This window comes from Dipteris shenzhenensis, chromosome 12 (genome assembly GCF_047967505.1).
Source record: "Dipteris shenzhenensis isolate YYH24624 ecotype China chromosome 12, Dip_SZ_1.0, whole genome shotgun sequence".
Lineage (NCBI taxonomy): Eukaryota > Viridiplantae > Streptophyta > Polypodiopsida > Gleicheniales > Dipteridaceae > Dipteris > Dipteris shenzhenensis.
This window is the reverse complement of record NC_141607.1, coordinates 5,991,006-6,018,079: the sequence shown is the minus strand read 5'-3', so window position 1 is coordinate 6,018,079 and position 27,074 is coordinate 5,991,006. Positions and strand designations below refer to the sequence as shown.

General features: G+C 42.0%; 1 protein-coding gene across 2 annotated transcripts in view; it reads left to right on the top strand.

The window, feature by feature from the left end:
• Nucleotides 1–11,731: 11,731 nt before the first annotated feature.
• LOC147895733 (uncharacterized) overlaps nucleotides 11,732–27,074 on the top strand; it is a 60,833-nt gene continuing 45,490 nt past the window's right edge. For both annotated transcript variants that reach the window (XR_015541880.1, XM_087382466.1), the window contains exons 1-2: nucleotides 11,732–12,408; nucleotides 12,775–12,970. Coding sequence is in view for 1 of the 2 variants with exons in the window: in XM_087382466.1 (XP_087238592.1) it covers nucleotides 12,230–12,408; nucleotides 12,775–12,970 (375 nt within the window). In the remaining variant the exon portion in view is untranslated. The remainder of the gene's footprint in view (nucleotides 12,409–12,774; nucleotides 12,971–27,074) is intronic.

The window sequence follows — 27,074 nt, the reverse complement described above, 5'->3', positions numbered from 1 at the left end:
TGGCCCAACCGGTAATGCCACAAAGAAGTGCTTGGCTGCTCGGTTATTGCAACAACATAATCAAACATCCTTGATACATGTAAGGGATACAATGTCCCACACTTGGCACCTCTTACCAAAACCATAAAGCCCTTCTAAATTTTCCAACTCTGAAAACCAAAGGTGGTCTAAAAACTAGCATCATCTAGCTGACCCGTTGAAATGAGACTCTTGGTCAGCTTAGGCACATGTCTCACATTTTTCGAAACAAATGCAAACCCATTTGCAAAAAAAAACTTTATGTAACCTGCTCCCACTATGTCACATGCATAGTTATTTCCAAGATGCACACAACCTGTCTTTCCATTGCCATAAGTGGAGAACCAATCCCTCTGGGAAGTAACATGGAATGAAGCACCAGCATCCAAAATCCAATCTTGGGAATATGTATCATCTGAAGTGGTAAGCAACTCTGCAGGTAGACTAGACATGAAGAGAATGTCATTGTCACTATTATCAGTGACTACATTGAACTCCTTCTTGAGCCTGAAGCTGGCTGAAAATAATATTGACTCTCTTCCTTCTTGAGCCTGAAGCTGGCTGAAAATAATATTGAACTCATTCAAGTGAGAAGCAATGGATACCCCTTCCTTCATCTGCAGCTCAAACAACCTCTTCATGATGTAAACTTTATTAGAGGTAGTTTCCTTCTCATAAGTGGTAGATAATGTCTGTAGCTCAAACAACCACTTCATGATGTAAACTTTATTAGAGGTAGTTTCCTTCTCATAAGTGGTAGATAATGTCTTCCACAAATGCTTTGTAGTCTACTCATTTACTACTATGAAATAAACTGACTATGCAAGATGAAGTCTAACAATAGACTTTGCTAATACATCCAACTCATTCCAATCATCCTCAGGCTCATCCAAGAAAGCATAGCACAATCAATGCATCAACTGCAATGTGTTAAAGATGTCCCTCAGCATAAAATAGCATCTATGTCCTATATGTCCATCAATAAAGCATCCCATAAGGCAATCTGGGCTTATCAGCACATCCAACAAGGATCACAATGCATCCAAATGTTATGTAAATCATCCACTGCAACCCAACACAAACCATGAATGAGCACACAAGGCTCAAACTACAACCAGAGTGATCTACATAAGCTATATCCAAAAAATCACGACCCCACGGCAATGACCACTAGTGAAAATAGAAACTAGGATGCCTCAAAACATGGGTGTCATTGCATAATTGAACACAATTAGCAAATATCTCTCTTCTGCTAGAACTCAAAAATCCCAACCAATGAACGAGAAATAGGGAATCAACCCTTGCAATTGACCTGTAATCAAAAAATCAAAGTTTTGAACATTTGAATGGAATTTTTGATAGGAAAACAAACAATTTGACATCTCAGAGAGACGAAACTTTTCCAAATCTCCACAGAATTGTGCAAGATCTAACAGAGGTAGGGATTTTTGGACCTCTAGGACGCAATGGAACAAACGGTTTTGGAAACGATGGTCCCAATAATCGGGCCAACACACGGACCAAAAACTTTTTTGCAGACAGATCTATTTGTAAATACCACTAGAGTGTGAATGATGAGCAATACAAAAGTTTTAGGACCTCCTAAGTCCACAAAAAATAACAGATCTATGAATGGTTGCTTCAAACTTGACTTCCAACACACTGGCAGAAAAATTTTTAAGTAAAGACATTGAGTGGGAAATCCAATGAAATGATCCCGAATTCAAGAATGAAGGGGTTTTCAAACTCCCAAAGTGGAATGGACACCAAAAGCAAGCAATGGTTTCCTCAGCAAGTTGTTCTGGACTCTCAATCATGGAAAAGAACAAGGGAATCAACAAAAAACATCTTTTTTCTCCAAAACCACTCAAAGAACTTTCCAAAGGCTTAGGCACACCAAGATGTAGGTAAAGTCAGCTAACAAAGCTTCTTCTGCCTCCCACAGAGCTGTAGATAGTAGACTTCGAGCTCCAAGCACACACATGGGCTTAGCTAGACCACCTGTGCTCTGATACTAGTTGAGGGGATTCAACAACGAAAGTGAAAATGGAAGAGGGTGAGAGAAGGAGAGCCACATAAGGTTTATTGGATGCAGAACACCCTAATCTTCTATGTCATCCATATATATCTGTGATTGAGTATTGTACATAACTGAGGTTAAGGTACAGTGGCCTTTACCCACCACAAAAACAATAAAAAACCCTATGAAGTCTACTACCATAAAGTGGCCCTTCCCTAATCACACTGCATGTGCCAATCTCCATATAGAGCTCCCTTTGGTACATTAAACTTCAAGGTTAGCACTAGCTACTTGCTAGTTGTGGAAGTCCTTCCACCTGGATTCCTTGACTGGCCTAAGTAATTGGAAGTTTCTCAATAGGGGTTGAGACGTATCTCTTTAGGCTTGAGAATTGCTTTGACAACCCATGTTGTAGATAGTTTGTGGGTAGTAATCTATATGTCAATAACCCCTAGTGCAAACTCTTGTTCATCAATAGTGCAAAAGGACCACTTGATAAAAGAGATATTTCTCTTAGAGTTAAATCCTCCTCTTAAAAAGGACACACATATCCTTATAAACTAATTGAGAGCTTTTGAGAAGGGAGACCAACAAGAGAGAAAATAGATGACCATAGTGCAGATATAGTGATTGAGGACCATATCCCTCCTACCCAAGTTAGCTTTTTACTTCACCTTTTTTAAGAATCTCTCTAAAAAATTCCATATTTTCCAAAGCCTACTGGAATGCTCAGCAATTTGCATTTCCTCTCAATCCTCTAGTATCCATGGCATTTAGAAAAGGATGTTGGTTTATCAAATTGGGAGATCAATTTTGATTGATAAGAGACTCAGAGGCTAGGTAGAAGGTCTCCTTATGTGCTTGTAAGAGACTCGGAGGCTAGGTAAAAGGTCTCAAGAAAATCTATGACAATTGAGACATCCTCTTTAGTGTTTCTAGGTGTAAGTATTTTCTGACTTGCAAATTATTGATTAACCTAATCCATCAAGAATCCCTGTGCCTTTGATGTCATTATTTATGACCTCATGATCTATGAGCCACCCTAGGGCATCTTGACAAAAGTAGAGGAGCAATAGAGCATCCTTGCCTTGTTGATCTCTTTGGTTGGAAAGAGTGTGAAAGCTCACCAATGATGTCGACTTTAGCTAAAGCATTGTTGAATAGGAGCCTAATGAAACATGTAACTCTACCCTTATCCCCATGTCTATCAAGGATTAAGAAGAAAGTACCAATCCATCCTATCCTATGCCTTATTAAATTCCACCTTTGTGAAACATATATCATGTCGTCTCTTTCACATGCTCGCACCCCTCCCAAAGTTTAATAAGAACTTTTGGCATGTCTTTGTCATTAATGAATCAAAGCTTTGATTTTGCTACCTACTTTTAGAGCTGATGCCTTAGTCAAGATCTTATAGCTATAGTCGAGCATTGGAAGAGGTCTCCTTCATTTCCTCCTTTGGGGACCCCTTTAGATATTAATTTAATGATCCCTCCATTCATGTGTGATGTGAGAGAGCCACCCAATAGGCTATCTTACAACACACCAAGAAGGTAGAGTCCAACAACCTCCCAAACTTAAAAACATCTAAAGGCAAACCATCCTCCCTAAGGATATTTCCATCAACCATAGCATTTACTACACTCTTAAGTTTAGTTATGGTAAGAGGTGCCAGTAATTGAAGATTCAAAGTTTGCAACTACTTTCAAAGCTTCAAGCCTACCATAACTTTGAACGACATCATCCATCTTGGAGGTAGAGGAAAGAAACCCCTAGAAATGATTGAGAATACGCTTTGCCTTCTCTTCCTTGTACGTAGTTGTAGTCCCATTTTCCCTTGGCATGCTTTTTCTTGATTATCTTAAGGTCTCTTGTATGGGCCTATCTATATTTTTGGCTCACCATTCTATGAGGATTAGTCCACTATGACCCTTTGTTTCCTTCCTAGAGAAGTTTTTAAATTTATAAGGTCCATTTGGTCCTAAATGTTCCCAATCCTAGCCTTGACTTCAACATTTTTAATCTTCTCTTCAATCTAGTCCCTTCTTTTAGCTGTAGCTATTGCCAAAAAAGTATCACATTCTTCTATATAGCCTTAATGTGGAAGAAGCTAGGGTCTTTAAACCAAGATCAAGAGTTTTGACCCATTGAAAGTCACATGCATAAGCCACTAATTTGTGATAAAAAAGTAGTAGTGAAAGGTTAGCCTTCATCTCCACCCTAACATGGAATCATAGAGTGATTTAAAGGCAAATTCTATATAATCTAGCCTCTCTCTTTTTGTCTCCAACCTATTTGTTAGACTAGTGGAATCAAAGCCAACTAAAAATGTTTACTAATTGGATATTCTTCTTGCCTCTTCCAGTTATGGAGCTTAGGTCCTCATATCATCGTCACTTTTCAAGCCACTTGCCTTTTTATAAATCAAACATGTTTAATTCCCCTAGCAAGATGAATTTTTCTCCATGAAAAGGTAACCCTGCCCAGAGATCCTTCCTAAGAGAGCAAGAGGTAGGGAAGTATGGAGAAATTTGAAATATTTGATCATTCTCAACCATCGCCTTTACTATAATCTATCTACCTTGGGGGTTTTCTATAAACCTCTTTAGGATAAATCCAATAGGTTGCAAATTTCCAATCATTGTACACCCTTTCCCTTCAGTATGGTGAGCACCCTGTTCTCCTATTGTCCACTTTTTTTCAATCTGTTCTTGAGAGTCTCCCCATTCACGTCAACCTCTTGAAGGGTAAGAAAAAGCAAGACAATGTTTATTTTCTTTGAGCCATTGAGATAGGTAACTAGCTCTCTATATGGGTCTATAAGACCAAGAATATTGTAAAGTAACCATTGAGTTTGGTTACTTAAAATTCTTCTTCATTTTGGACTTGCCTCCAACAATCCTCACTCGATTAGGGTGCCTATCTTGGATGTTTTCCTCATTGCTTGAAGAGAAATAATTTCCTTTTGCAAGACTTTCTCAAGTCCATGAGTTCCATCCAATGGCTCATCATCTAAAGTGTCTCTGTCAATATTTTGTCATGCCATTAGCATCTTTGCTATTCAACTCAGCTTGAAAGGCATCATTGCACCCTTCCTCAACTAAGTTATCCTTGTTCCCTTTCTTAGCATTCACTATGGCCAATTTTGATGCTTGATCCATTTCCTCGTTCTTAAGGATTTCAAGGGCATTCTATAAAGATACACTTGTTTGACAACTATTTCCTCCTTCTCAATGTAAGAGGGAGATATGCATTCTTAGGATTCCATTTCTTTTGCACTTTTTGGCCCTCTTGTGTCTTAGTAGCCTGAGATTCTACTTTGGGCTTATCCTTTTTACCAAGTCTCAATTGTGTTCTCCAAGCTCTAGTTCACCTTCTCAACTTCTTTGTGCTACCCCTTGTTGGCTCGATGCAAGCTTAGGATTTGAGATGTCAGGGGGGGAAAGAAGAAGCTCACATCCATGGAGTTAAGAAAAGCCATTTCTTGGCCCTTTTTGTAATGAGGAAAGTCCAAACGCAATGCGATTTCCTATAAGGAAAAGCCAAATGAGCTAGCTTTCATCTCGATGCATAGAGGAATTATTATTGAAATCAAGGACGTGTCTATTGGAAGGGTGGAAATGAGAGCAATCTCATTGCTTATCAAGCTTTGGCCTTACTAAGAGTTAAAGTATACATGTGTGCATGTGTGCACATGCATGCATGCATGTCTGTGTGTGTGCGTGTGAGTGTACATGTGCATGTGCATGTGTGTTTGAGTGGGTGTGTCCAGGCATGCGTGTGTGCGTGCCTCTATGTAAATCACATAATTACATGAATTTGGGAATAATATTACCCACCATGACAATGTAAATATGATCTTAATGTGATACCATAAACAAGTAGACACAAGTGAAAAAGTGGCTAGCTTACACTAATGTATCGGATTATACATGTGTGTAAATTTTGCTTACCAACTGTTGTGGATACCAATGGCATTTGTATTAGTTAGGCAAAATATTCCTTTATAGCACTACGTTTAGACAATATTCAAGGGTTAACTTTTAAAAACCATTGGTCATCAATATAAGTTGGTCCCCAGAGTCATGTTCATAATAGAAAATTCTATTTGAGGGGCAACATAGTGTTACTTGCCTCTCTTGTCAACCTTTTCATTGAGGGTGAGAGAAGGCATTGTGTGTGCTTCTTGAGTCTATTTTGCATTTATTGTGTAGCATTGTGTTGTGTCTTATTGTGTATCATTTGTTGTGTTGGAGGACCAGGCTATGATGTTTCTTCTCCTTTTGGTCTTTGGATTGGGGGAATTTCTCTCAAATTTTGTAAAGTTGTTGTGCATGCATTGTGGGGAAAGCTCATGGCATCAGGATCTCTTTTGTCTTTAGATTATAGTGAGGAGTGAAGGTGTCATGCCTACCTCTCTCTAGAATCTTGTGCTTTATTTGTGATGTCATATGTGCATTGTGGTGAATAGTTTGTAGTGCGGTTTGTCCTTTTGATCTTTGGCTTGGAAACAAAGGGAAGGAATCATACATATATCTCTTTTTATTTCATGTCCAGTGTGCAGAATATTTTTTTGGATTGCCAGAGGGTGGAGGGAATGCACCATGTATGTTCTATTTAGTGAACATGTATTTTGCATTGATAGGGTGTACGAGCTTATAGGCTCTCAACTTTGAGGGGGAGATTGGGTCCTAAGTGAGACAAAATAGTTGGGATAATACATGCAAGCATTGCACTTTGTATATGAGTAGGATGTCCCATCAAGACTCTTAGTGTCTTTGGAATGTATTCAAGATTTGTTGCTGATGACTCATCTCTACTCTATAGGATCTACTCATGGGTGGCAAACTAACCTAACATCAAGATGTAACAATGCTAGTATCTTAGATGGGGTGGGTACTCATTGGACTTGTGTCTAATCTCTTGCTCACTTGGCATGTGTGAAAGACAAGATCTTGATCTTGACATCTCCCGAGCGAGCAAGCGAGAGAGAGAGAGAGAGAGAGAGAGAGAGAGAGAGAGAGAGAGAGAGAGGACCCTTTCCAACATTTATAGATAGGACTTATAGATAGGACTCTTTCCAATATTTACAATGCATAGTACCCACCACATTTACAATCACTCACATCAACCCATTTGAATGGCAGGTGACATTGTATTGGATCCTACTATTAGCTCTGATCTTTGCAGGATCCTATGTTCATTGGCATTCGGCATTTGCAAAAGATTTTGATAATTAGGACACTTTGTTGCCTTACCCTTGTCATGTAGTGCCGCCTTACCCTTTTCATGTAGTGTTGCCCGGCTTTGTCATGCTGTGCGACCTATTAGCGGTTGGGCATCAGGTAGATAATGTTGACAGGGGTATAAGAGCTACTCACCATGTAGCATGTCCCCGCTCTTTGGTTGGCTACTTTCTTTGCTCACCTGGGGCATTTGTTTGGGGCCTTAGTTGAATCCTTGAGATGTCAATACCAAGGTTCAACACATTTTTGCATCCATTAAGGTCACTTTAAATTTGCATGGATGTATGCAATCTCTATGGTACTTGTCCCTTGCCAATGACCCATACTGAGTAGATTAACACGTTTTCCAACATCCGCCCTAGCGGTGGGAATCTATGACATAGAGTCGCCTTCATCATAGACTAACTACTAACAAAGAGCTCGAGCTAACTAATCCACGTTGACTGATTCACTAACTGTGCCTTTTTTACATTTGATGTTCTAGGACCTCCATCGCCTCTACCTATATCTCCTTTTGTATGTAAAGGACCATGGTGAATTTGAACGTAGGAATAGCACATAGTATTACACAATGAACATGCTGATTCAAGTCAATGCTGGAGAGTACACCCAAAGGAATATACGATTGAGTTGAAGACTTTGATAGAGTATGGTTCCTTCAAGGACTGGCATCCCTTTCCACTCTGGAGGAATAGTCCTCGCTAGGGAATTATCTCCCCCTTCCACAGGTTACATGGAATCCATCAATGATTGCCCATCATATGCATATGTTTCTATCTACTAGCCATAGCTAGCCCTTCAAAGTTGAGCCTTCCAGTGTAGAGCTCAGAGGTTAGTAGCCCTAAACTGTTGACTAGAAACAAGTTTGATTCACACACACACACACTCTCTCTCTCTCTCTCTCTTTCTATAAACTTAGGGTTGGGACTTGTAAGAAACACAAGGAACTAGATGAGAGGACATTTCTACAGGGTTCTCTTTGTGTTGAGTAGCTTCTAACCTTTGCCTTCCCTATCCTCTTATATTAATAGGCAAATGTTGCCTCATAGGACCTTGAGGGAGCCTTCCGTAGTTGGCTGTTTGCATGGGGGCTCTTCTTCATGTGGACTCATAGTCTACACATATGTTTGGTTCCCTAATGGTCCCCTTTTACCTAAGAATCTTGCAACTAAAAACACCAAAGGTTAAGATGCCCTTATAAAGCTGAACATTCTATGCAAAGACTGAACCCTTCCATTTCCTTTTTCCCCTTCCTTGAGTATTCATGGGCTTGCTTCATTATTCCTTGAGTATTCATGGGCTTGCTTCATTATGGCTATGTTACAAGGTCCAGTTGAAAGCTTGAAAATATCAAGTTCTTTAATATATACAACACCTTTTGCCAAAAAAGATCAAGAATTTCATTGGGGAAGAAGAAGAAGAAGAAGACGATGAAGAAGAAGATGAAGAGGAAGAGGAAGAGGAAGAGGAAGGGGAAGAGGAAGAGGAAGAAGAAGAGGAAGAAGAAGAAGAAGAGGAAGAAGAAAAAGAAGCAGAAGAAGACTAGAAGAAGAAGGAGGAGGAGAAGAAGAAGAAGAAGGAGGAGGAGGAGGAGGAGAAGAAGAAGAAGAAGAAGAAGAAGAAGAAGAAGGTGAAGAAGAGGAAAAGAAGACGAAGGAGGAGAAGAAGAAGATGAAGAAGAGAAGAAGAAGACGAAGACGAAGAAGAAGGAGGAGGAGGAGGAGGAGGAGGAGGAGGAGGAGAGGGAGAAGGAGAAGAAGAAGGAGGAGAGGGAGAAGGAGAAGGAGAAGGAGAAGGAGAAGGAGAAGGAGAAGCAAAAGCAGAAGCAGAAGAAGAAGAAGAAGGAGGAGGAGGAGGAGGAGGAGGAGGAGGAGGAGGAGAGAAAGAAGAAGAAGAAGAAGAAGAAGGAGAAGAAGAAGAAGAAGAAGACATGGATTCACAAACATGGTTAGTTTCCTCTAGGGAGTGTCTATATCATGGATAAATGGACGGAGTACATTACTTGAAGATATAAAGAATTCCAACCCTTCTATTGCACTTTTGTGGCAAGATGCCATACTATTGATAACTAGAGACCTAAGGAATGGGTATGGGTTAATCTGAAGAGCATTTGTTTAACGGTCTCTTTTTTAGCATCTAGGGGTACATTCCTTGCCTTGAGGTATGATAAACACCCCTAGAGGGAATTATGTTGAAGTTGTCATTAAGTACCCATGAAGAATATGCATGGCATATAGCAACCATCTATAAATAAAATAATATCTTTTAAAATAGAGCTTAAGCGAACTGATCAATATGCATCTATGGAAGCATTTAATCCCCCTTGGAGGAAATTAATTTGTCAAGCTACTTTGATTATTTATTTAGAATTGTGCCCCTTGGAAAGGGTATTAGCATCTTCTTTTGTAAAAATCACATTGAATGCATTTGTCATTAGGTATGATGTTGAAGGATTTGTGGGAAATGGAATGGTTGCCAAGCTTTATATAAAATATATACATGAAATATAAGAGTTTGTATACTAAGAAGATGCCAAAGATAAAATCATTGTGTTTCTCTTAGTACTTTACATTGCAAAGTGTTATGACTAAAAATTAGGTGCTTGTTGATGTCATAAAAGTAACCCTTAAAGGAGAGCGCCATGAATTGAACCTAGTGAATGTTAAAATTTATGCAAGCCAATGATGTCATTCAATCTTTTAAATAAGGTAACTAGATATTTATGTTATGACTTAGTGGTTGTGATCCTTAAAGAAGAGTGTCTTAGTGTGTTTGCTTTTATTGATGGAGACAATTTAGTAAAGTGGTCAGCATCTTTATGATGTAAGGAAGTTTTACATGTTTTACATGGGTTTGTGTGGATACAAGTTGGCAGGCACATTGTGGAGATGTAATGCTTGCACATACAAACAAGAGATTTTGTGGGGTCTTTGAGGGGAACATTTGGCCTTTTGTTTACAAGATTAACTTGCATTCAGCCATGTGTTGTTATAGTAATGACGATGCAAATTAGAATTTAGGTTGACTACAATCTCACTTGCGCTTAGATTGATGACACCTTTAGCTTTTTGGCTAGTTACACCTATTCATTTTGCAAACTTCATGACATCAAGCTTGAAAGCTTGAGTTGGAAAGGGACAACAGTAGACACAAGCACCCATTATTTATATAGAAAGAATTTTATACTACTTGCAACTTGTAATCCCAAAAGTTGAAAATTAAATGTACTATACAAAAGCAACGCTAGGAGTTCACAATAAAAGATGTACTAGAGATCCAATGTGCAAGTTCACAATAAAAGATGTACTAGAGATCCAATTTGAAAATTCAATGTGCAAGGAAACATGTTACTATTTGAAAATTCAATGTGCAAGGAAACATGTTACTGTAGGGTAATCCATGGGCTTCATCAAAGGCTTGTCATGTGGCAATCTACTTTGCCCACTGGCCACAGAAATTGTGACATGATGTTCATTGGCCATGTGAGCATGCATTGTAGCTAAGTCAAGCTAACACTGTCTTTACTTGGCTAGCACTATGAAACTCTAAAATCCTATGAAGCCATGTGACACATTCTGAGTTGTTAGATCAACTGGCCTATTATTAGCTACTTACAATATACTTAGCAACTGGCCAAGCATTCTAGTTTATCAACTTTGTACTTTTGACATACCTTGTAGAATATTTTTAAAATTAGATTGTAGCTGTTCAGAATTGTTGCTTAGTGGTTATGCTGTAGGTAAAATTCTTTGCATTTGAGTTCAAAAATTGACATATAACATATAAGGTAGAATAGAAACTCAAGTTAGGAAAATTGTTAGAGCCTATTCACGCGAAGGGAGGGATTGCAAACCAAAAAATTGAATTTGGGTTCTCTTGGAGGGAAAACCTGGTTTTTTTGTTGGCCCCTACTCAAGAGGAGGGAATCCAGCAGCAACTAGTTGCCGATAGGGACAGACTGGATTGCAAACCACCCCTCCCACGTGAACAAGCTCTTATGTGAGGCCAAGATAATGGATTTTTTTGTTATGCTAGGTCGAACTTCTCGGGGCTTGTTTCCCCGCCATGGGGTGCGGTGGTGGTTGGGAGCAGATTCCGCCACCGATGGCCAATATCTAGAGTCCAGAGTGACTCTGGTGGTCTCTTTTGGCCACCGATGGCCAAACACCCAGCCAGCAATCATTGTCAAACTGCTGGGTGTGCACAGCGGAAACAGGCCCTGCGTTACTTTCTGAGAAATAAATAAGTCAAGTTGCTAGGTGGATGCATGCAGGGTATGTGATTATTAGGAGAGTACATGAGGGTTCGGTTCACGTGGGTGGGTTAATGAGGGGTTAAGGGGGCGATTATGAGGTTCATTCTTGATTAGGGTTTGCTGAAGCAGCTCACATGGCGATGGCGATGGCGTATTGTATAAGAAGAAGGACACCACAAAACATTCAAGAAGAAGAAGAAGACATCCGAAAGCTCAGCAGCCCAGCCGGAGGCCTCCGCTTGCCTCTCGCTTTCCTCTGCCTCATCCATCCATCCTTCCATCATGAGTTGTCGATTCCAAATGTCCGCCATCACCACTGCGCGCCTCGCTTGCAACCACCCTCCTTAATTTGTCGTTCCTCCGGGCCCTGGGCCTCGCCGTGCTTGCTTGGATTTGCACCCTGCCCACCGTAGTGACTCCGAACACACGATTTTTTTGCCTCCATTGCTTCATCTGCGACTGCGAGCCGTGCTAGATTTATGCTTTTCAATACTCCTGCACATTTCCTCTCTTTCCTCGAGCTGGCCTTGATGTATGCTTTGGAAATAAACGTATAGAGTCTTCTTCGATCTGCCTGGAGTTAGAAGCCCAACATCTATAATAGAGAAAGCTGAAAGGCTGTTGTGCCATTGTGTCATTCCGCATTGCCTCTGACTTGGGTCTCGTCACATCTGATCACTTGCTTGAACAATGAGGGCGCCAGGGGCTAACTCGGACACGGAAAACGCACAGGCATATCTCGCGGAATTTGAACCAGGACCGGTACCCCCCTTAAGGCCCGTTGATAAGTATGGATTCATCAAATCCGACCAGGTGACTGTGCCAGTGGAGGTTTCCAGCAAATGCAGGCCAAGGACTGACCGAGATAGGTGCGCTACAACTTAAACAATAAATCTCCTGTCCATTTTAGTATTCGAAGGTTAGAATGATTCGAAGTACGCCTGAAGTATAGTTCAAAGATATAGTGAAGTCGGAAATCGGCGGCTTCTTTACATTCCAAAGTCGATCCGTCCGGGACAATCGAGTGTGTACTGCCATCGTTCAGGGCTCCTTTGTACAGTCGTGAACAATGTTGATCTATCATGATACATAGAATTGCGTGCCCAGACGTGAATAAAAAATGATCCCGAGCGTTGGGCTGTTAGTAATTTTACAGCACCTACTTAAAGCATGCGAACAGCAGTATCGGCATGCTTTTTCGTAACGCGTACTTTGGGATCCTTTGCATCAAACAGAGAGGAGAAAAGATTGAGAAAATGGAGAAAAATGATCGGAGTTGGTGGGACTGATTGGAAGCATTATGCCAGACGGAAACCCAATGTTGTGAAGAGGCGCATTAGAAAAGGCATTCCCGATTGCCTTAGGGGGCTTGTCTGGCAGTTGATATCTGGAAGCCGGGATTTACTTCTCATGCATCAAGGCGATTATGAGGTAACACTCAACGTTTTCTCTGTTTTCTTTAACCTGGTTTCTCTTTTTGTAGGCTAGAAGTACTCTGGCTGAGTAGCTTCTTGGTCTGTATGTGCCTTTGATGGGGTGATTACTGCGGATGGCAGTCTCTCATTCGCTTGTTTTTAAATATTTGTTAATTTTGGAAATTTCCATCAGTGATGCTCTACCATCATGTCTCCTCGAGTTTTGATGGTGTATTTATTTTATTAATAATCTGTTACTTCTGCTAAGTAAACATGGCAAGTCAATGTCGTTTCTGCATCAGTACAGACCACTACATCAATAGTCATTGTTGGAAATCAAAGATGAGTCAGCGTCATTAGTATGGGATGGCAGTAGCCCAAACTAGTAAATTCCATAGGGAGGTAGGAAGAGGCAGCTTTTTGGACCTCCAATCGTATTATAGAGGGTCCAATTCTCTAGTAGTTCTACTCCGTATGCGACTTCATGTATTGGCTCAAGGTCTGTAATATCTGGTAGATAGCTTTGGATATACCTTTTCTTTTCCTTTCATCTTCTTGGCTTTCTTGAACTAGAATCTCCTTCTTGGAGATTCATTTCCACTTCTATGCTTATCGGCTGTTCTTTTGTGCTTCTCTTCTATGGCTGTCCAAATCTGAGAAAAAGCTGTCTTGAGGTCTTGGACATAGTGGTCAGCCGCAGAAATTTCATCCTTGGTCGCGAGAATGGGCGGTAAAATCACTGTCCCATAGATCACTTCAAAAGGGCTTTTCTTGTGGAATTATGAGTGGTGGTGTTGTTGCTAACTCCATGAAAGGAAGGTATCTTTTCCACTCAGCTTTTGGCTCAGACACATAGCACTTCAGGAGATCTTGCACCGTGGAATTCACATTCTCACTTTGATTGTCTAACTGGGATTGAAGAAAAACCATGGTGCGTGAAGATCCGTGCCATAAACAACTTTGCCATGTGATCCGCTGTGATTGTCTCCTTCCCAGGAATAAAGTGAGTCCAAATCCCATCATTTCCTTTCTTTGATCTCTGTAGATCAAAGATGAACTCCATGGCTATGGGGCTTGAGGCATTGGAAGTGGCATCAACAGCCATGGGAATTTTGTCTGTCATACTTTACTTTTTAGGAAGTAACTTTATTCTTCCGCTTACTTGGCCAAAAGAAGTACCTTTCAATAGCTTGGGTTGTGGTGGATATACCTCGATGACCTGCATAGGCTGGTGCATGTGATTCCTTCATTACTTTCATCCGCATGTCAGGGGTCACACACAGATGTTCATCCTTCATCAAATATCCATCCTTGAGAGAATACTGGCTGGTGGATTGACCTTGCTGAAAATTGTCCATGATATTTGCAAAGTCTGGGTGCCGTAAATAATGCTCTTTCATCTCTTCACGGTCTTTATCATGGGCAGTGGTGACATTATTTTCTTGGGGCCTTCTGGAAAGGGCATTTGCCACTCTATTCTACGCTCCCAGAGTATGGACATTCTGAAAATGGAATATGGACAGAAATTTGTCCATCTGAAATGCTTTTATGAGAGCTTGGTTTGGGTCAGGAAGTACCTGAGGCTTTGGTGATTTGTCTTGACCGTGAAATCAACCCCCGAAAGATAGTGCTTGTAGATAGTAAGAGCATGAATAACTGCCAACATCTCTTTCTTATATGTCCCCATATGTATGGCATCTCGCAATCTCCTACTTTGTAGGCAACCACGTGCCCATTTTGATAAGCAGCTCCAACACACTCTCCACAAGTGTCGCAGTCCACATCCAAGGACTTGTGTAAGTCGGGAACAGAGAATCGTCTCCGTGGTTAACTTCTGCTTGATGTTAAAAGGCTGTCCTCTATCACTCTCTCTGTGTATGTATGTGTGCATGCATGGGTCTAAATGACGGAATTGTTTCCAAAATAGGTGGAGGAATGACTTCTGGCAATATGTACTCTGTGGCTATTGTGGGAGTTCTGCCATTTGAAAACTGCAAATTTATTGTCAAATCATGTAACGAGACTGCGATATCAGCTAGGTGTTTGATGAACATCCTGTAGTAGAAACAAAGCCCTAAAAAGATGCCCACTTCTTGCATTGTTCTCAATTTGGGCCATTCTTGAATGGCTTTGATCTTTGCGGCATCCATCCGTATGCCATCTTTGGAAATGATGTGATAAAGGTCATTATGGATTTCATCTAGAATTAATTCGCTTGACAACACTAAAACCGTAGCCTTAATGCAGCTCCCATAATCATGCTCTCTCTGGTGTATCCGCACCTTAGGAAATGAGGCCAAAACTGGTTGGAAACCAAATTGCAGCAAGGAGAGTCAATTCACAGCTAGAAGGAATTCATCTAGAAGCGGGGAAACTCTGAACAGCAAGCTACAAATGCAATGATGGGGCTGGGAAACAAATCACAATAGAGAGAGACTGCGGGAGAAGAAATGAGAGAGAACACAGCACTAAATAAGGGCTAGCCCCTCCCTCCCCGCCTGGTCTTTATTGAGATAGAGCTCATAGCCTTTTAGTTTACAAGCAACTAGAAAGCACATGCTTTGCAAAAGCTGGCTTGCTATTCTTGCCTAGAATAGGCGGCTTTCTCCAAAAGCAAGGGCTTTCATGCAGGTGCTTTCTCCATAAAGTGGGGTGTGCCTTAAGTGATTTTAGCTCAAGTGGGCCCTTCAGTAAATGAGGCGCCACTTGTCTTGTGCTTTTCCCCTTAAAAGTCAGAGGGAATGAAGCAGACTCCAAAGTTATGCACCTTGCACAAACAATATCCAACATTTTAACCCATCAAGGTTAGCAAAATGCATGCAACTAGTGCAACGCAAAAGAGAAATGAAACTTGTACTAGTTAACTGAAGTCAGCTTTTTTGACCAAAGTCAATATAAAATATTTGTCTTTATTTCTTGGGAGAAATATAAATTCGGGAGTATTTTTGAATCATGAATAAAATCTAGAATAAAGATGTCTCTTAGCATCTTGCTCTCGAATGGGTCAATCATGTGGACATCCAAGGGTTCACATGTGTTGTGGTAGTGTTGGAGGAGCAGGGTTTCTTTATCCTTCAATTAGACAAGAAGCAAAATTGTTAGTGTGGAGTGGCTGACAATCCTCAAACTCGAGGGAACATTGTTCTGGGAATTGGGCTGCCATCTCATAGAGGGCTAACTAGGCTTTTGTTGAGTGGTCACTTCCCCATTTGTGAGCTCGCAAATGAGGAGTGCATTGGGGAGATGGACTAGGGATTGTTAGACTCCTGCCACATGGGCTGGTCTGACAAGGAAATTAGGGCTGCCACATGGGCAGCACATGGGCTGGCATGTGGGCAGCAAGCAATCAAAGAACAGTTGAAGTCTCCTTGGAGGCCTGGAACTGTATGTGTCAGTCAGGAAAATTACAGGGCAGACAAGTGTAGGCTGGAGCAAGAGGTTTGATACCTGAAATGAAACCTTAACGCAGCTGCCACCAAGAAAACCACAGCCTCTGGTAAATTCACACCTTATAAATTACAGCCAGAACTGCTGGAAACCAAAACACAGCAAGGGAAACCAATTAGCATCACGCTGGAGTGAATCAGTCAGGAAAATTACGGGGCAGACAAGTATAGGCTGGAGTAAGAGGTCTGAAACCTGAAAGGAAACCTTAACGCAGCTCCCACCAACTAAACCACAGGCTTTAGTTAATTCACACCTTAGAAATTACGGCTAGAACTGCTGAAAACCAAAACACAGCAAGGGGAACCAATTCGCATCTCTCTGGAGTGAATTGCACTTGTAGAAGGGACTCATTTGGAGGCTGTAAACTCCAAACAGCAAGCAGGAAACTCAGTGATGAGGCTGGGAATCAAATCACATTAGAGAGAGAAAGTGGGGGGAGTAGTGGTGTAGGCCATCTTCTCCCGGTCGTAGTGATGCCCTATGGGCCCTGGTATGTGCCTTGTAGGCATAGTTATAGGGACTTAAGTGTTTTAGTGCCTTTTATGCCACGTAGGACATTTCGTCCTATGTGACACCTAGGACACTTAGTCCTAGGGTCTATCTTCATGTACTTGGTACTTTCATTTCTTCTATTCTAGTTGACGTGACAGCCTTTAGCTTTGACTCTTGTGCTTGCTCCCACGCTCACTGCACCTACAGTGGTATCAGAGCTCCTAGGACCTGCTCCCTTGTCCCTGGACCTGCGTTGCTCCCAGCCTTCAACAGCTCGAGTTGCGTCCTCATCCGTACAGTCCATACGACTGTACGGACGTCCGTATAGGTCATGTGCCTTGCCCGTACAGCCTCACATTTTCTTGTTGTTGCTCGTCTGCTTGCAGTCCAGCGCCATTCGTACAGTGGTACATACATGTGTCGTACCTTTGTTGTACAATCGTACCTCCTGACGTACCTGCTTTCATACAGACGCACTTGCCTTTCGTACAGACGCACTTGCTTCCGCAAAAGCGTACCTGTAGGCGTACTTGCTTTCGTACAAACTTACATGCAGGCGTACATGCCTTCTGTACACACGTACTTGCAGATCAACTGTTATTACAGCTTGTACTTGTACCTGCTCGCAGCTCCACACGTACGAGTTTCGTACCTGTTTTGGCATTGGCTGTGAACTAGGTTCTTGGTTCTTGTTAGATATCAATGCTCCACTCTCATCATGTAACTACGCGGGAACCAACTAACTCTACTTGTAAGCCCCCCATATGAGGAGAAGGCATTTGAGTAGCTCGGTTATCCGGTAGGTCCTGGTTTGGACACCAGATGGGGGCCATGTGTGGCCTGATGGCTGGACCGCTTCATATAGAGTTGGCACACTGCTAACTAGGCTACATGCAAGTGTGGGAAGGCATCCCATGACTGACCGCACTGAGGGTAGACGGAGCATTTTTCGAGGCAGTCCACTCTCGGGTTCGGGGTGTGTTTGGAGTCCCAGATGATTCCGGATGGTTGTGGGCCGAACGGAGAACTGTAGGTCAGTTGCTTTATTTTGCGCACCGGTTCTATCGTATGGTCGGTGGTCTATTTCGGGACCGATCTCCAGTCGACCGTTTTGGACGGACTGGGTCGGTCATCCAATTGGGTCTAACCGACTACTAGTGGTGGTTGTATAAGAGCAAGTCTGTGAAGCTCATTTCATCACTGGCTATAGCAATCCTGATTCCTTAGTATCCAGCCTCCATCCTCTACTGTTTTCAGCACGCCATCAAAGCTTCTTTCATAGGAGCGCACGGCTGGGAGGCAGCGCCATTTATTATATCAATTCTACAGTAATCAAATTTTTGATTCTCCATACGATCTGCTTTTCTCTTTTGCATACGAGATCTTGTTATCTCTTGAACACAGATGTTGTATTGTTTTCTTATATGGTATCAGAGCTTGGGCTCTAGCAAGAAGATTTGGTAGTGTGTTTCTGTTTGCGAGCAGATTGTGAGATGGCCTAGCTCGTAAGGTTGCAAATCCCACCGTTTGGCGAAAGCGAAAAGTTGCACGGTACTAACTATCTACTATGGAAGTTCAAGATGAAGACCATCCTAAGCGCATATGAGCTTTGGGATACTGCTACTGGGGTGAACGTAAAGCTGGTTGAGAGACCGGATCTAGCCAATGTAGGACAACAGATAGTACCAACTGCGGATGAGATCCTTGCGTGGGTAAGAAGAAATGCAAATGCGATGTGTTCTATTGTCTGCAGTGTAAGTAATTCTGTCATGGCGTTAATTCAACATGTCACCACAGCGGAGGAGGCATGGACGGTCTGCTTTTCTCTCTTACGAGATCCTGTTATCTGTTGAGCACATACGTATTATTTTCTTACATGGTATCAGAGCTTGGGCTCTAGCAAGAAGGTTTGGTAGTGCGTTTTTGTTTGTGAGGAGATTATGAGAGATGGTCCAGCTCGTAAGACTGCGAATTTCACCGTTCGACGAGAGCGAAAAGATGAACGGTACTAACTATCCACTTTGAAAGTTCAAGATGAAGATAATCCTAAGCACATATGAGCTTTTGGATACTGCTATTGGGGTGGATGTGAAGCTGTTTGCGAGATCGGATATAGCTAATGCAGGACAACAGATAGTATAAAGTACGGATGAGATTCTTGTGTGGACAAGAATAAATGCAGATGCGTTGTGTTTTATTGTTTGCAGTGTAAGTGATTCTATCATGGCGTTAATTCAACATGTTACCACAGCGGAGGAGACATGGACGGTCTTGAAAAATCAGTACGAGATCACGAATTAGATGTGAATTCAAAATCTAGAGACTCAACTCGCGAACGAGAAATTGTTTGAGTCTGAAGCGGTAGAGAAGTTCATCACTAGGGTGAAGAATGTGCGCGATCAGATGATTGCGATTGGTATCACCATCACCAGTAAGAATCTAGCACGAAGGTGCATACGGATTCTTTCACCAAAGTACGATGGTCTTGTTACGGTATTGAATACGCAGAACAGAAATTCGTCTCTCAATTTTGAGGATTTTAGCGCAATGCTTCAGGAGGAGATGCGTTAAAAGACGAGGACTGGAGAAGATTCGGCTTTCTATGTTGGATCAAAGAAATGTAAGGGTAAGGACTCTGGTAATCCATCTTCTTCTGATGATAAAAAGAGAAAGAAGAAGATCAAGTGTTTTTATTGTAACAAGGCAAGGTACAAGCAGAATGAGTGTCGGAAGAAGATTACAGATGAGAAGAACAGAGTAAAGAAAGAGTCCAGTAACAGCGCGTAGGCAGTATCACTACAGCTATTCGTAGCAATTGAGGAGATTTGCACGGAGGTAATTCATGTACTTGCGGATGAACCTTGGATTATTGACAGTGGTGCATCGCATCACATGACCAGTTGGAAGGATTGGTATACCTCTCTACAGTCGGTAGGAAATAACATCCTGATAGCAGTCGACAATGATGCAAAATGTCTAGCAAAAGAAAAAGGTACGATTTCACTTAAGTCAGATGGAGTTGTAAAACAGTTGTCCGATGTTCTTTATGTGTCAGATATCAAGAGGAACTTGTCCGTTTCTACGATCACGGATCGGGACCTCAAAGTTCAATTCGATAAGAATGGCGTACAGATTTTGAATCTTTAAGGGAAGAACATCTACGAACTCTCAGCTTTCAGTGCTTAAGCCGGTGTGAAGAATACTAAGCTGTGGCATGAGAGGTTTGATAATCTAAACCTTAGTTCTTTAAAGGAGATGCATAAAAGTGGAATGATTGTAGACTTATCAGAAATTATAGATCTGTCCGACGTATGTGAAGCTTGCATCATAGACAAGCGGCATCGGCAGTTCTTTTCTAAAGAGACCAGCAGGACAAAGGCTCCTTTAGAGCTCGTTAGGACAAAGGCTCCTTTAGAGCTCGTTCACACGGACCTTTGCGGAAAGATGGAGATGCAAGCTTTGGGTGGTTCCTATTACTTTATGACGCTGATCGACGACTACAGTAGAAGGATATGGATATACTTCCTGAAGACTAAAGACGAGACTTTTAGTAAGTTCAAAGAATGGCATGTAATGGTCGAGAAAGAAATGGGGAGAAAGGTGAAGAAGTTGAGATCAGACAGAGGTGGTGAGTTCACATCAAGTGAATTCGAAAGTTACTGCAAAAGTCATGAAGTAGTGGTTCCTACTACTTCATGACGCTGATCGACGACTACAGTAGAAGGATATGGATATACTTCCTGAAGACTAAAGACGAGACTTTTAGTAAGTTCAAAGAATGGCATGTAATGGTCGAGAAAGAAATAGGGAGAAAGGTGAAGAAGTTGAGATCAGACAGAGGTGGTGAGTTCACATCAAGTGAATTCGAAAGTTACTGCAAAAGTCATGGGATCAAGAGGTAGAAATCCCCATCACATACATCACAGCAAAATGAAGTAGCAGAGCGCAAGATGTGCATCATTTGCGAAATGGGCAGGAGTATGATGAAAGGAAAAGATTTGTCAAAGACTTTTTGGGTTGAAGCATGTAACACGGCTGTTTACATTCTGAATCGTAGCTACACGAGGTTGTGAACAGGATGACTCCACTGCAGGTCTTTTCTGGTAAGAAACCTTTAGCTGCACATTTTAAAGTTTTTGGATGTGATTATTTTGTGCGTGTTCGTGATGCTAACAAGATCAAATGGGACTCGAAGAGCCGAAAGTGTATTTTTTTGGGCTACATTGAAGAGGCAAAGGGTTACCGTCTCTATAACTCAGTTACGAAGAAGGTAATAGTAAAATGCGATGTGGTCTTTTCAGAACAGTCGCATCAATTGGAAGAGGATGCTTCCTTTTCAGACAACCAAGATCAGGATATCCATCTAGTACAATCACCAACAACAGACCGAACTCCCCCAACGGTGCTTGAGAGGATTCACGATAAAGAAGAGGAAGAAGAGCCTACAGAATCAGAACGGCAACGGTCATTCTCGAAGTAGGTAAAGGAGCTTTTGGACGGTAGAGAACCTCCAGTCATTGAGGAGGAACCATCTGAACACCATCGGTCCAAGAGATTAGAGAAGCAAAGGACGCATGAACACTTGGTCAACTACGCTTTGATGACAAAGGTGATCCGTGTTGAAGAACCCAAGTATCTTGAAGAGGCACATGCATATGGTGGATGGAGGCTATGCAGTCGGAGTATGGCTCCATAATGAAAAATAACACTTGAGACCTTATGGATCGATCATCAAAACGTAAGGTAATTGACACCAAGTGGGTGTACAAGATCAAGTATAAGTTTGACAGCACGTTGGATAAGTACAAGACTGGGCTCATGGCAAAAGGATTCGCACAGGTATATGGTTTTGATTATCAGGATACTTTTGCTCTCACAGCTCGACTAACCACAATTCGCAGTGTTTTGGCTTTAGCTGTCTAGGGAAGTTGGTCCGCGTTTCAGATGGATGTAAAATTCGTCTTTCTGAATGAAGATCTTAAGGAGGAGGTATACGTGGAACAACCACCAGGTTTTAAGATTCTCGGTTCAGAAGGTAAAGTTCGTAAACTGAAGAAGACACTTTACGAGGTAAAACAAGTTCCACGAGTGTGGTATCAGTGGATTGATGCCTACTTTTTGTAAAACAGGTTCAAGAGGAGCCCATCTGATGCAAATTTGTATATCTTCTGAGAAAGAGGCAAGTGTATGATCGTGGTCCTTTATGTGGACGACCTTGTCATAACAAGGAACCATGAAGAGAAGATCTCGCAGACAAAGCATTTGCTAGGAAGAGAGTTTAAAATGACAAACCTTGGACTGGTGCATTTCTGTTTAGGGATTGAAGTTTGACAAGAGCTGAAACAGATCTTCATTTCACAGTTAAAGTATGTTGAAGAAATATTGAAGGCATTTGGCATGATTGAGTGCAAGACAGTTGGTATCCCTATGGAGGTTGATGTGAAGCTCTTAAACGAGGATTCATCACCACTGGTGGACGAAGCGAAGTACAGAAGGCTTGTGGACAGTTTGATTTACTTGTGTAACACATGGTCGGACATCAGTTTTGCGATTGGTGTACTAAGTTTTTCAATAAGTCCCAGGAGAACCATTGGAGGACAGGGATACGGGTGCTGAAATACATCAAAGGCACACTTGATTATGGCATCATCTATACCAAGGGCAACATCTTGATTGAATCCTGTGACTCGGATTGGGCAGAAGACATGGACAGCAGGAGATCAGTGATAGGTTATTGTTTCTCACTTGGATCTGGAGTTGTGTCATGAGTCAGCAAGAAGTAATCCACAGTTGCTCTTTCTGTTATCGAGACTGAGTATAAATCAGCATGTTTTGCTTCTTGTAAGACAGTGTGGTTAAGGAGGATTTTAGGAGACATGGATGTAGTGCAAAACAAGCCTACGCAGTTATTATGTGACAATCAAAGTTGCATGGCGATTGCAAAGAACCCTGTGTTTCACGCTCGCACAAAATACATTGAGATTCAATATCACTGTGTACGCGAGCTCATCATGGATGGAGAGATCGACTTGATGTACTGTCCGGCTATAGAGAATGCTGCGGACATCTTCACGAAGGCTTTTGGAAGAGACCTCTGGAGAGGCATCTTCATCGACTTGACATTGGCCCGAAAAAGTAAGTTATCTTGCGGGTGGACATTCAGGGGGGTGTTAGATATCAATGCTTCACTCTTGTGTAACTACGCGAGAATCAGCTAACTCTACTTGTAAGTCTCTCATATGAGAAGGCATTTGAGTAGCTCGATTATCTGGTAGGTCTTGGTTTGGACACCAGATGGGGACCGTGTGGCTTGATGGCTGGACGGATTCAGATAGAGTTGACATACTGCCAACTAGGCTACATGTAAGTGTGGGAAGGCATCCCATGACTGACCGCACTGAGGGTAGATGGAGCATTTCTCGGGGCAGTCCACTCTCGAGTTGCGGGGCCTGTTTGGAGCCCCAGATGATCTCGGATGGCTGTGGGTCGAACGGAAAACCGTAGGTTAGTTGCTCTATTTTACGCACCGATTCTATCGTATGGTCGGTGGCCTATTTCGGAACTGACCCCCAGTAGACTGTTTTGGGCGGATTGGGTCGGTCACCCAATTGGGTCTAACCGACTACTAGTGGTGGCTATATAAGAGCAAGCCCGTGAAGCCCATTTCATCACTGGCTACAGCAACCCTGATTTCTTAGCATCCAGCCTCCGTTCTTTACTGTTTCGAGCACGCCATCCAAGCTTCTTTTGGGAGGTAGTACCATCTATTGTATCAGTTCTACAATAATCAAAATTTTGATTTTTTATACTATCTGCTTTTCTCTCTTGCGTACGAGATCTTGTTATCTGTTGAGCACAGACGTATTGTTTTCTTATAGTTCTTGCTTGCTATAACCCTTTTTGGATCTCACTGTAGTCATCTACATACATTTGCAGTTTTGGGGCTTTTGCAGGATATTGGCAAATATGGGAATTTTAGTTCATTTTTCTTCTTTTTGTTGCAATTTCTTGCAAGACCTTGGAGCCCTGGGATTTGGATTGCAATTTCTTGCTCAGATTGCAGGACATTGGGTTACATTTACAGGACATTGGGTCACATTTGCAAGACATTGGGTCATATTGCAAGACATTGGGTCACATTTGCAAAATCTCAGCAAAATTAGGGGCTTTTCTGTATTCACCCTCTTTTTGGCTTTTTTGCTCTTTTGCCAAATTTGCTGATTTTTGCAATGGTCATTCTTTGACACATTCACATTTGGGTCAAATTTGCATTTGCCCTTTGATCTGGGCTGGAAATTTGCAGAACATGACTTGCAAACATTTACTGTCATTTTTGGACAGCCAGCTCTTTGCAATGATAGCCTTGAGGCTTTTGTGTTTTTAGGTCTTTTCTTTTCAGGGTATCCCATTTGCAATCGCTTGCAACAATCATGATCTATTTGGCATTCTTTGTGAAGATGATAAGTTGGATGGCACCGACTATCTGATGTGGTCTTATCTCATGAAACATATACTTGTTGGAAGGTGTTTTTGGAATATTGTTTCTGGGGTTGATCTGAGGCCAGCCAATGCTACAGTGGCTGCTCCTATTGCTGGTCCCTTTGCAGAGGGTACCCCTCCTGATGCTTTATCCTCTAGCACCCCTGCTGCTGTTCCTCCAACTCGGGAACAAACAAGATGGAATGCAAGAGATGCAAATGCACATTCTTGTATTGCTTCATCATGCAAGAGACTCATTATTTCACACATCCACTCTTGCAGGACAAGAAAGGATGCTCGGGACAAATTGGCTTCTCTTTATCAGATTCTCAATGAGGCATGTGTTGCATATTTAAGAAGGCAATTGCAAGAAGTCAGTATGAATGAAGGTGACTCTATGGATGATTGAATGGGCTGCCAGATACATATCAAGGGTTTGCTACAACCCTTCGTTTAGTGGCCATGGGTAATCCAAACCACTACTCTTTTGATCAGCTGGTCACTTTGCTTTTGCAGGAAGAGCAAAGTCGTGCTAATAGGCAAGCTACTATTTCTAATCATGCCTTTGCTTCACAGCAGACAGGAAAAGGCAAGGCTTCCAAGCCTATGGGCAAGCCTAAATATGTGCCTAACAGTGGCAATTCCTCCAATGCATCTAAAAATACAGCAGATAAGTCAAAGAAGAAACGATGCAACTATTGTCGCAAGCCAGGGCATGAAATTTCAGAATGCAGGAAGCGCATTGCTTCGGAGAAAAAGAAAGCATTGATAGTCAATGCCTCGCATGCACATGCTCTCCAGGATGATTGGGCATGGGCTGACCATTGCTCTTTTGATCCCTCCAAAGTTGATGCTTTTTTTACTGCTAATGATGCTCAGTCTTGGTATTTTGATAATGGTGCTTCCAAGCACGTCACATCTTGCAGACACTTGTTTCATTCCTTAGCTAATGTACCTCGAGGGGGACTGTCACATGTGCTAATAATGCTTCCTATGCTGTAAGAGGAATTGGAGATGTGCAGCTCACATCCATTTCAAGCCATCTTGTCACTTTGACAAATGTTCTTTTTGTGCCTGGAATTGAAGTCAATTTGGTTTCAATTTCAGCAATTGCCACTTCAGGTTTCAGAGTGATTTTTGATGGATACAGATGCCTAGTATATGATCTTCATGATGACAATGCCATAGTTCTCACTAGCACTTTGAAAAAGGGGCTTTATCACCTTGATGATCGCTCAGCTGCACTCTCTATTGAAGCATTTGCTATTTCAGATTCACAGCTTGCTGAAACTCATCTTTGGCATGAGAGAATGGGTCATCTCAATTATAGAGCTCTTGCCAAGTTACATTCACAGGGCATGGCAAATGATGTACCTCAAACTCACACAGTTTTCAAACATGTGTGTGAGGGTTGTCTTTTGGGTAAGATGCATCAGTTTCCTTTTCAAAAGAATAGTCCAAAACTCTCACAAAGAAAATTGCAGCTAGTGCACAGTGATGTCTGTGGCCCAATGAGGACCAATGCCATTGTGGGGTACAAATATTTCATGACTCTCATTGATGAATTCACAAGATATTGCTGGGTATATGCTTTAAAAGCCAAATCTGAAGTGTTCTCATGCTTTTAGAGGTGGCTGAATATGGTTGAGATTGAATCAGGATGCAAGCTTGTCACCCTCAACACAGATAGGGGGGGAGGGTATATGTCAAAGGAGTTTGATGCATTTTTGTCTTCACGGGACATCGTTCACTCATGCACTACTCCTTACACTCAGCATGATCCTGTTCGTAAAAGGAAGAACAGGTCCACTATGGAGATGGCCAGATGCATGCTTAAGGCCAAGTCCTTGCCCAATAAATTTTGGCTTGATGCAGTGATGTGTGCCAACTATGTGCTGAATAGATCACCTACAAGGGCATTGAGGACTGTTACACCTTATGAAGCATGGAAAGGCAAGAAGCCTTCACTTTCACACATGAGAGTTTTTTGGGTCTCTTGCATATGTTCATGTACCATCTCAGCTGAGACATAAGCTTGATGATAAGGAAATCAAATGCATATTTATTGGTTACAGCTAGGAGTAGAGGGTATCGGTTATACCAACCAAATATTGGGAAGATTATTGTCAGTAGAGATGTAATCTTTGCTGAACATTCGGCTTCTCCTCGTGGACTGCAAAGCTAAGCCAGAAGTTGACATGTTTGATGCCTTTGACTCTTGGTTACCTCTGCTTCCCTCAGAGGGAGACTTTGACCAGCAACATGAGCCTCGTGCAGGCCCTCCAACAAGTAATGATTCAGCCAGCACCCCATGCTGATTTGCAGGTTTCTCTTCTAGCACAAAATGATCCCACTATTCATGATGCAGTGATTGAAGAAAGAGCTGTCAATAGACAGCAAAGGCAAGTTCCCAGATGGCTTATTGACACGTTGACGGACAACAAACAAGATCAACCACTTGCTGCCCGGACAAGATCAGGGAATAGACAGATACATGGTCACTTTCTTGAGTTTGTACTCCTTGCTATAGCTTGCAATGAAGAGCCTTTGTGGCATAAAGATGCTTTTGACAGCAAAGAGTAGATGGATGCAATGAGAGCTGAGCTACAATCTATTGCCAAAAATGACACATGGGGCATTAGTAGATCTCCCTTCCGGCAAGCATGCCATTGGTACCTTGTCAAACACTCTCACTACCTTGT